Source organism: Sminthopsis crassicaudata, chromosome 2 (assembly GCF_048593235.1).
Source record: "Sminthopsis crassicaudata isolate SCR6 chromosome 2, ASM4859323v1, whole genome shotgun sequence".
In the NCBI taxonomy this organism is placed as follows: domain Eukaryota; kingdom Metazoa; phylum Chordata; class Mammalia; order Dasyuromorphia; family Dasyuridae; genus Sminthopsis; species Sminthopsis crassicaudata.
In genome coordinates this window covers 244,605,337-244,616,762 of record NC_133618.1, presented here as the reverse complement: position 1 = coordinate 244,616,762, position 11,426 = coordinate 244,605,337, and the positions used below count along the sequence as shown (strand labels likewise).

Genomic DNA, 11,426 nt, shown 5'->3' with positions numbered 1-11,426 from the left:
CTTTTTTTTTTTTTTTTTTTTTTTTTTTAAAACAAGGATGGCCACTTAAAATTTTAGCAGTTCCATCTATAGCCTTATAGTCAAAGCCAAGAGGATCTAAGAAGACATTGCTAAATTAGAAGGCATTATGAAACACAGGTAGTGCCTGTCATTCTAAATGAATCTTTCTCTAGCAAATGTGACAAAATAACAAAAGAAATCTTCATTTTGGGGCTTTATTTAATTTTTTTTTTCTTTTAAAGATGCTACATAGTCCAACAGGATTGGTCATTTACGGCATAGAACTAATTTACAGTCAACTCTCAATTATCTGCTTTGTGGATTAGTTGGGGGAATGTTTCCCCTGATCACCAAGCCCCTCATTTGGGGGTAGGTCTCCTCTCTCCTGCCTCCCAGTTCTCTCCAGGCCTATATCCCTAGTCACTTATAGAATACTGTCCCCTCCATCCTACTGGTATAACTTTCCATTGTTGCTACTCCAATTAAGGGCCAAATTTGGGGGTAGGGGTGGGCAGGGTACAGGGACTGAGGCTAAGCACAGTGAGGGAAAGTGAAATAGGATGAATTCAAGAGTGACATTAAAATAACATTTTTTAAAAGGTTATCTGCACTATGGCTACCCCTCCATCAGCAGGGTAATCAAGAGTTGACTATTACTACTACTGGTATAATTTCCCTCCCTTCCCCAAGATAGATGTTATTTATTTACATAGAAAAACATTTCCTGACCGTTGTTTTCCAATGTTGAGATAAATCCAAAGTCCACATTTATGTAGTGCCCCTCCAAAAAAACCCAAGAAACTAAAAACAAAAAAAAAAAACAGCAGGAGAAAGAAGGATCCCACAGCTCTCCAGCAGCAATGACAAATCAACTCACCAGCCTTAGAGCGGTGATTTCTATGCCATAGTATTAATCATAATCTTGTGACAATAAGGAAACATGAGATGAAATACATTAAATAAGTTAAATAGGCATTAAACATCTCTGAATAACAGTTTAATTCAACTAAACGAACCAATAGCAGTTTAGCTTGGTCCCTTTAAGAGAAACAAGACAATGACCTTTCTCCTAAAATATTGTGTACCATTAATCGATTTATGCCTTATAATGGTGACTAGCACATTCAATGCCATCACTTAATTCTTTTCAGCTTTTGACTTGATTCACTTAAGTTCCCAAAAAATAATTGGTAACTTGTACAGAACTGAAGACATGGACAGAAACTCTTAAATTCATGAGCAGTATGTATGGTGGATTAATATATTTTACAGAGATTCCTGATCCTTCCTGCTTAGCTCTAATTCCCACTATCTGAAGGGGGAACTCTAGCAGTCAAGGAACCAGTTTCTCATTTTAAAAGAGGTAAATCCAGCAACATGTACCAAGGTCTAAAAATGTTTAAAATTGCATTTACAACATGTCATTTGAGTATTAACCATGATTTTCCTTGCATTTAGTAAAGATCATTCTTTTTGCATTTAGTTTTTGCCCTGATTACTCACTGTACATTTCAAACTTTCTAGGAGATTATGTTATGTTATATTTGTGCAGGGGGAGGGGGGGTAATTTAAAGGCAAGACCTGTGAGATGTCATACATTAATTTCTTTGTTATGAATAAATTTAAATCCCATGATATGGCAGATCCATCAATCCTATTTACCAGCCTTTGCATGCTGCCTCTATAAGGCAATTTTCCCTATAATTACACCAACGATAAAGAACAAAACGACCAGAGCCAGAAGTCGGGTACTAAGCCCTTCTTCTTTCACAATGGTGGCTGAAGCAGAAGCTGGGCTGTTGCTTTGCAGTGTCTTCCTCATCCGCAGCCCATCTTCTTCCTGTTAAAACAAATCCACATTTACAAAAAACCCAAAGTGACAGAAATAAGAGTTGCTTATTTCTGTTGAAATATACTTATTGGTTTGACTGATTTCACCTCCAAATGACTGACTTGCCACTCATTACCCCTGCGATAGGACAGAGCTAATCGTGACAAAGAACATTATGTCAGTATTAATGCTAGAACCATTTATGAGATGACTTATTAATTAAGTGCTGGAAGAGACCTTAGCAGACATCTAGTCCAGGATGTACTACAGATATTAAGGCCATGAGCTAAGAATTTTTTTCTTTTTACATTTTTAAACAAAGTTTTATTGTGTTAAATAAATGAACAAATATAGCTCTGTACTGGAGAGGTCATAGTTGGCTGACTCTTGATCTAGCTCAGCTTCCTCATTAAACAGAGGTAAGAAACTGAGACCAATGTAAGTTATTGAATCATACAGGTAGATTAGAGTTGCAAAGAGAAGCTTGGTTTCCTGACTCCTGAAAATTAATGTTTCATATTAAGCCACAATGTGACAGAATGGGAAAAGCACTAGCTTTGAATTCAGAAGGCCTGGATTCAAATCCCACTTTTGTCACTTATTCCATGTGTGGCTTTGGGCAAATATATTCATCTTGTTCTCATCTGTAAAACGAAGGGTTGGGGTTAGATGGCTTCTAAGGTTCCAATCATCCCTAAATCTATGATCCTATAATTTAGAAATATATTGTCAATCATGATGCCTGGTTCACTTCTCCATAAATAATTCATATTGCCAATCCTTTCTCTGAGCCTCAATTTCTAACTTGGGAGTGACCAGATACCTCTAATGACCTTTTTCACTCTAATGCTCTATGTTTTATTAATAACTTGTTAGATCTGAAGGTATATTACAACGGCATTGATGAAGGCAGCAAATACTAGTTCAGTTGCAAAGAAATGAATTTTTTGGATACTATGAATGAAAAAAGTTGCAATTTAAAAAATATAATCTCAAATACAATTTTTATCTCATTAATAGACTCCTATACTTCTCTCTGTCTCCATACACACAAGGTCACATGCAGACACACTATTCCCACTGTGAGGAGATATAAGAAATCAGCAGTGCAAGAAATTAGTAGGAGAAAAACCTGCCACTCTTCAGTGATTACCTCACCTTTTGGCAAATCAGACTGAGTATAATAAAATCACTGTTATGTGATTAACTTTAAAATCCAGCAACATTTTATTTAATTTATGAACAGGCTACTTCCACTTATTTATCACTCAAAAAGTAAAAAAGAAAATCTAAGGAGGAATATGCTAAAAGAGGGGCATGTATATATTTTCATATATATATAAGTAGAAATATTTTTTAAAAATTTTGGGGAAGGCAAAAAAGCTTCAAAATCAAAATATTCTTTTCTATGGAGTCATCGGTGCTCATAAATTACAACTACTGCAGAGCAGGAAGCTGATGACAGATGACATTTTCTCAGGAGTCAATGTGCCTACAAGTAAGCAATGTGAATGAATGGGAAGGAAAGCTCAATCCCAAGGACTCCCTGAGCAGCAAATAGGGGTTAGAGTTGAAAAGTCTAATATTGTTCATTTGTCTGTGTGCAGATAGAAGTGAAGAGATCTGTGCATTCACAGAACTTAGTTATTGCTGTGGAAAAATGTACACATAAATATCAATCATTTTAAAATAATCTATGCTGTGTAACTGAGGTAAAGACAAAGTTCTATATGAGGGGAGGTTGCTACTAACTTTGGGAAGAAATATCAGAGATAGCTTACTGAAGGAACTAAAACTGGAATTATGTTTTGAAATATGGGCATGAGTTTAGTTGGGGTGAAGTGACCACAGGAAAGAAAAATAAAGTGAGCTGCAGAATTCTAAGAATAAGAGCAATGTAAACAAAAACAAAGGTGGGAAAACTGTGCAGTGTAGTTATAGTCTGATTGAGGCACAAAATACAAGGAAAAGAATACAGTAACAAAATAACTGTCATTTATACTGTAAAGTTATCAAAGCAATTTAAATACATCATCTCAAGCCTCATAACAACCTTGTGAGATAGTTACCATAGATGTTATTATTCCCACTCCATAGATAAGGAAATGAAGTTTAGGAAAAGTAAATAATGTACCTATGAGCACTTAAGTAATGTTGGAAGTGAAATTCTAATCTAGATCTTCTTAATTCTAAGTCTTAAAATTCTAGCTATAAATTACATGCTAAGAATAGGCTAGAAAAGTAGGGTGGTACCAGATTATGGAGGAACTTGCATGCTAGGCTGAAGAGTCTGGAATTGATTTGTTAAGTAATAGGTAGCCCACAGAAAAGTATTTGAGTAGGAGTGACATGACTAGTTAAATGCATAAGAAACATTGATCTGGCAGTGGTATAATGAATGAGAGGGAGAGGAGGAGGATGGAGGAAGAAGAATAGCGAAAGAAAGCAAGAGGGAAAAGGGAGAGAGGGAGAGGAGAGGAAGAGAAGGGGAAGGGGAAGGGAGAGAGGGAAAGAAGAGAGGATAGGAAAAGAAGAAGGGAGACTGAAGGAACAAAGAGAGGGAGAAAAGGGGGAAAGAGGAAGGGAGGGAAAGGAGAGAAGAAATGGAAGGAAAGAGGGAGGAAGAAGGGGAGGGAAAAGAGGGAGGGAAGGAGAGAGAGAATGGGAATGAATGGAGATGAAAAGACCTGTTAGGAGGCACTTGCAGTTTAATTCAGGACTTTATTAAAGAGAGCTTAAATTAGGATGTTGTACTAGATTAGATTTGTTGTTCTAGAAAGGAGGAAGCAGATGTGAAGGATTTTATTTTGGCAAAAAAAAAAAAAAAAAGTTTAGTTTTTGACATATTGAATTTGATGTATTGGGGGGGCATTTGGGTATCTTAGAGTTCATAATTAGTGGTGATATGCTTGTGGAAACCATGTAAAAGTAGATAAAATCACCAAGGAACAGAATTTAAAGAGATAAGAGAAAGGAGACATGGGCAGAAATTTGGAAATATGTACTTTAAGAGGTTAGGGAAATAAACTAATCGAGAAGAAAAGAGTTATTAAAGAAGTAGGAGAAACAAAGGCAAAATACTCTGAAATAGAACTGATGTTTGTAAAGTGCTTTAAAGTTTGTAAAATGCCACTAATCCCTCCACCCTCCCCACCCCTCCACATCCACACACGATTATCTCACTTGAGCATCACAAAAACTGTGAGCAAAGTAAAAATATGATTGTACTCATTAGACAATTGAGGAAACAGCTGTTCAGAGGACTTAAATGCTACACAAATAATAAATGATCCAAGATAAAATTTTTTTACCCCAAAGCTAACACTCTATACACTATGCTATGTTACCCCTTCAAGAAAGGAAAAGCAAAGCAATAAAAAGCACTGAGAAGCAAAAAATGGTCAGCAGCATCAAAGCTACAAATACAAAGCTACTGGGGATGATGGGGAAAAAATGTCAATGGAATTAAAAAACTTGGAAACCACTGAGAAAGGTGCCAGAGAGGATGGCACAGACAGGAAGGTGTATATAGATCACTTTTTCCAAGAAGTTTAACTGTTGGGGAAAGATAGTGATAGAAAAGACCAGGAAGAAGGATTGATTATTAGGAGTGAGGAGACACAGCCATATTTATAGGAAGGTGAGAAGGTTTGGTAGAAAGAGAGCAACTGAAGATACATGAGAGAAAGAGGATAACAGTTTGAGCAAGTTCCTAAGGGAAATGGAATCTAAGGTTCAGAGAAAGGAATTAATCTTAGTGATGAATAAGAATACTTCTGTCTTTAAAACAGGAGGGAAACAGAAAACAACAGGTATTATGATATGGACAAATTTTGAGGAATTAAGGAGGAACTGTTAAGGCAATACTCAATCTTTTAAGACAGACTCAATCTTCTTGGTTTAGTACAGTAAGAGGTTAGATGGTTCTATAGTTAATTAAGTGGGAAAGGGCTGAGGTCAGAGGCTTGGGAAAAGAGGGAGCAGATTAAAAGAGCAATTGCTGTTGGGAATGATACAAGTAGTTGAGAGAAACAGAATTTAAGAATTGTGTGGCAATAGTTGACAACCCAGCTGAGGTGATACAACAAAATTTACTGAGCTGGTAGAGGGGCTACTCTGAGCAGTTTTTAAACTTTTACAATCAGGAAGCAGGAACAGATAAATTATGCAGTGAGTTTTATTTTGGTTTGAATATTATTAGCAGGACAGGACGAGCAGAAGTTAAATGGGACAAAGGGTTTTAAGAAAAGTGAATCATTAAAGAGAAAAATCATGTGACCAGCTATAGGTATTAGAAGCTATTGAAGCCAGAATGGAGATGATAAACTGAGAGAATAAAGGTCCAAGGATAGGAAGCCATGTAGAAGACCATTAGTCAGAGTAAGAGAAAGAAAGAGATTAAAGGCTAGAATGTTGTGTTCCAATGGTAGGAATTAAAGTTAGGAAATTCTGAGCTGAAGGATACTCATGACCAGCCTAACGTATGGAATATTACATGGGTGGAGAAGTAGAAGGTTGTACTGAAGGAGGTGGAGGAATTATGTAGTTTGGATATTATTACAACACATAAACATGGATAATGAAGTCCCTATTCATGATGTATGAGAAAGAGGTGAGGAAATCCATGCACTAAGTAATAAACCATCATGAAAGTTAAGGAAGGGACCTGAAAGTAGGTACTTCCAATAAGGACAAGAGCAACAAGAACGTGGAAAGAGGATGGTGTAAATGAACTGCATGGATATCAAAAGAGGAGGAGAGTGGTCTGGAGAGAGAAGCAAGGACACCAAACCCCTTTTTCCTGGCCCTGAGACGAAAGTAAGGAATGGTCCCCTATGGAGAGGACTCAAAAAAAAAAAAAAAAATGAAATTAGAAACTGTTCCAACTTTGGAGATCATGAATAAGATTTAAAAGTTTTAACTTAAAAAAAAAATCCACACCATTCCTGCAACAACACTCAATAGTATCTGAGACATTTAATTAGTAATATCCTCCACAAAACCTTGGTTGAAAGATTTCTGTGTCTGAAAGGCTTCACCATTGTTGAATATTAATTATATGGGGTACTCTAACATTGTGTTGGGCAATATATGTTTCCTCTTGTAATAAGAAATATTTCTCTCAGGCGAGCTCTCCAGGCATTTTCTCTCTCACACATTTAGGATCATAGATTTAAGAGCTAGAGAGGATCTTAGAGGCCATCTAACCCAACCCCCTCATTGTACATATAAGGAAATAGGGCGGCTAAGGGACTTGCCCAAAGTCACAGAGGTAGCAAATGGCAGGAATGAGATTTGCTCCAAATCCAGCATTCTTTCCAAAGCATGTGCTGCCATTCTTAGAGGACTTTTACTTTTATGGCCATTATCTGTCTCATCCCATATCTCCTCCCCTCAAACAGACCGTACATTCCTTTAGGATAGGGAATGTGTCTGATTTAATCTTTGAAACCCCACCCCCACCCCCAATTCTCTACCTTGCCCATCACAGGCATTCAGCAAACATTAGCTGAACTGAACAACTGTTCCCTGTATTTTCCAAAGCAAAGAAGGTCTGTGCTCACCCGCTAGGAGAATGTCAGAAAACCCTCTTTTACCTTAAATTGTTTGTTTTCCTCCTGTAACCTCTGAACTTCTACTTGCAGCCTTTTACATTCTTCCATTACTTTCTTAGCTTCAGTATCATCCAAAGAAGAACTTATAGATTTAGACATAACAGATGATTCTGTCTTTGTTGCCGTTGTGGACATAATTTTATTTATTTCTACATCATGCTGCTCAAAAGTAAATGAGAGAAAAACTGTCAGACTAAAAGACTTGGGGGGAAAAAAGCAAAATTCTCAGCAAAAGTTGCACATGGTAGAATTTCATCCATGTGATAAGGTATCAAATGAATCATGTAAAATGTTGCATTTTAGCCAGTCAGTATCTTAATATTAATTTTATAGGCAATTGGACCCAAGAAATTATAGTTAAGACTAGAGAAGGAAATCATGCTGAAGTTAATATTTCACAGCATGGAGGAAATGTACAATATACTATCAAATTCCTGCTTTTGAAAAATTAGGATGTCATAAATGTATAAGCTGAGGAAGAATTGATGACAAGTGATTATGGGGGGAAAAATCTAGGGAAAAGTCTCCATAATGATTAGATAAAGGACAGGGTTGGAGAGAAGGTGATTTATTTTATTGAAGCACAGAATTTTAGAGCTGGAAGAGACCTTGGAGGTCATCTAGTTTCAACTCCCTTAATAGATGAAGGAAAATTAAAGTTCATAGAGGGGGAAATGAACACTGCAAGTCAAACAGCTAATTAGTGATTAGCAGGGTCAAGGACTAACATCCAAGTCCCCTAAACTCCCTGTCCAGTGTATTTACTGAGAGGATGAAAAACAAATAATAATTAGCAGTTCCAAGAAGTAGGTTGATGATCTTGCCAAGAGGAAGTACTGAGTTGATTCAAGGAATAGATCACTGAAATACCATAAGTGAAGGTGGTACAGATGAAAGACTTAACTCTCTATTACTGCAACAAAATTAAGGAACATCTGCTCCTTACCTCTAGATAGTAATTAATATTAATTTCTAATCGGTTAACTTCTTCCATCATCTACCCTCAGTGGTATTATAGGAATCTAAAGGAAAAAAGGAACTTCGGAGGCCATCATGGGATGTAACCTCTTCATTTCATGGATGAGAAAATCGAGGCAGTTCCTTTGATGGCCATGGCAACAATTTCCACTGTATCATGATGCTTCTTATTCTGCACGTTTAAAATATGGTTTAAGATCGGTACATATTAGTAGGGACTATGAGAAGCTGATATATGGCAAGAATAGAGCAGCCAGGATGGTGAGGGGACTTGAAACCAGGTTAATACTTCTGATTTTAATGTTTTTAAAAGTATGTGTTGATAGCTTGGAAGAAAAAAAAATTATCTACCAAAATTCACACTTAACTCAAGCCTCAAAAGCAGGTATTTGGACAGAAAAATTTAGCTGAGATAAAGACATAAGGAGTGATGGTGAAGGAAAAGCCACTGGACCTTCCAGATGACCATCAGGTCAGACTCACTCTGTGGCTCCCCACACCCTCCTTATCAATCAAAGTAGCAAATTACTTTTTTCACTATTTTAATATTTCTACCCTTAAACTTCCAACACATAATGTAACATCCTGTCAATACTAGTTTCCCGAGAAAAGGAAAAGTTAAAGTTTTCCAAAGCTGACTTGCATAAAATCTCACTTATTTATTGACTTCAATTTAATTTCTTTAGAAATTAGCTAGAAGAAAGAAATAATGTACCAAATGAAATCCTAATTTTGTGGGAGACATAGTATGTGAACAAGAATCAGCCTGACACATTAATCTATCATTAACTTCACAAAAGTACTTACCGGTTTATCATTCTCTGCTGGCAATTCAAACACACACCTAAGTTTTGAATCCATAAGATCTTCTGGTTTTGCCTCCTTCCACTAAAACAATTTAAATTTGATAATCAGGACATAATAAAGCTGCTGGGAAAAGACTTAGGACTTTCTTCCTATAACAGTTTCAGAAAAAAATGCACTTAATGTAAAAGCCCAACTGAAGACTTTAAAAATAAATGTGGTGAAGTCTGTAATAAAAAAAATCCATACAAATCAAACAAATTAATTTATCATAATATAAACATAAATTTCAAAGCTTCATATGTCTTAAAACTTTCCTAATTTAGTATAAAATATTCCTTCAGGGAGTGGATACAAATCTTAGGAAAAAGATTGCAGTGGCAAAGAAAAAATCTTTTCAAATTATAGTACTTAGTAAACACTACATAAATATATACCTATAGAGATAGATAGCATTTACCTTTCTTTTGCTCTGTTAGCTTGCTATGCCAAGAATCCTGGTATTTCATGGGATATAAGAAGGTTCTATGGGTTCAATGCTGGTGATCAATTATTTCAGAATAAGAAGAGAAGAGAAGGCTTTCTCTTTCTTAAGTTTGAAGATAAGAGGCCAGGTATGGAGTATACAAACAAGGGAGATAGAAAACAAAGGGGAACAAAAGGAAGACTATCTTTTCTAAGTGGGAGCAGGACATCTTGCATGATGGTTATGATGTCAGAGAAGGTTACTGATGTACCTAGAAGTGAGTATATCATTAAGGCATGAAGGTGGGATACTGGTAGCAAGTGGGAGTAACTTGGAAGAGTAGAAGCACAACCAGCGGATAACAGCAAAGAAATGTTTTTTGTTAACTCCTACATCTCCATTGTTTTGAGCCTAATCACAAACCAATGCCCCTTAAATTTTATGCTTCCTCCCAGAGTCAAGTGAATCAGATCTAGCAGTCTTTGTATGAAATTAGTTTTCTTTTTTGGGGGGAAGGGGGGAATGAGGCAATTGGGGTTAAGTGACTTGCCCAGGGTCACATAGCTTAGGAAGTTAAGTGTCTGAGGCCACATTTGAACCCAGGTGCTACTGACTTCAAGGTTGTTGCTCTATCCACTTCACCATCTAGCTGCCCCTGAAATTAGTCTTAATTTTTTTTATATTGGGAAAAAAAAACAAAACAAAACATGTTTTTTGTTACTTTAACCTAAAAGGTATTTCACACTCCTGGTGCTAATGGAGCAGCATCTATGGGTTCCATTAATACATTTCAAGCCCAAAAGCAATTCTCTACCAAAATCAGTCAGGAACTCTAGATTGAGAGAACAAAATTAAGTTACTTTTTATACCATGCCCTTTTCTATTATATCAATTAAACCAAAATTATTTAGGTGAAAATAATTCACTGAACAATTTAAATTTTAGGTTGTCTTCCCCTTATAACTTTAGGACATGGCTAGACTGAACTCCCTCACTGCTGCTAATTGCTAGTGAAACATTCAAGGAATAAAAACTCATTTTATTATCACATTTTATTTATTTAACATATTTATTAAATAAGGTAAAAATATACATTTCAAAGCAAAAGGGAGAAGACTCCAAACAAAAACAGTTTTAAACACCCCAATTTAACCTAAATAAAGAGAAGCAGTCCAATAATGCACCAATAAAAGGTAAATCAACTTGAGGGACTTCTTGTTAATGACTCTCTGTGTGATGAACTCTTCTTTAATTTGTCTCAACATGAAATCATTTAAAGTTTCCAATTACAATGTATCACAGGTTAAACCAGAATTCTTCCGGCCATTTGTATTTTGATGAAGATATGAATGGAAATGCTACATGGATACAAATAGAGTGGGCTACATGTTGGAGTAGTCTGTAGAACAGATAGATCTATTTATAAATAGATGTATTTATGAAGGATAATTTAAGTGAATGACAAGGAGATAACTGAATTAGCCTGTCTCCATTCCCTGGATGAACCCACTGTTCTATTTTTAGTTGGCTGGCTGTAAAGTGTTGAAAGCTTTGTGGGACATATAATTTGTTGCATCTGTTTATCCTAAGGTGACCAGATGTCCCCTTCTAAAGGAATGGCCTTCTTTGATTACATTTTGTTCCCTTGAATGAGGATCTCCCTTTTATAATCTGTAACTCCGCACCTCTTCTATTTTTCCCAAATGTGTGGGCAGAATGGCACCTGTCTATG

The 11,426-nt window shown here is 36.2% G+C and overlaps 1 protein-coding gene across 2 annotated transcripts in view; it reads right to left on the bottom strand.

Moving 5' to 3' along the window:
- Window positions 1-201: 201 nt before the first annotated feature.
- VAPB (VAMP associated protein B and C) overlaps window positions 202-11,426 on the bottom strand; it is a 68,655-nt gene continuing 57,430 nt past the window's right edge. For both annotated transcript variants that reach the window (XM_074288693.1, XM_074288692.1), the window contains exons 4-6: window positions 9,232-9,312; window positions 7,429-7,605; window positions 202-1,840 (exon numbers count right to left, since the gene is read on the bottom strand). In XM_074288693.1, coding sequence (XP_074144794.1) covers window positions 1,682-1,840; window positions 7,429-7,605; window positions 9,232-9,312 — 417 coding nt within the window. In that variant the 3' untranslated portion in view covers window positions 202-1,681. The remainder of the gene's footprint in view (window positions 1,841-7,428; window positions 7,606-9,231; window positions 9,313-11,426) is intronic.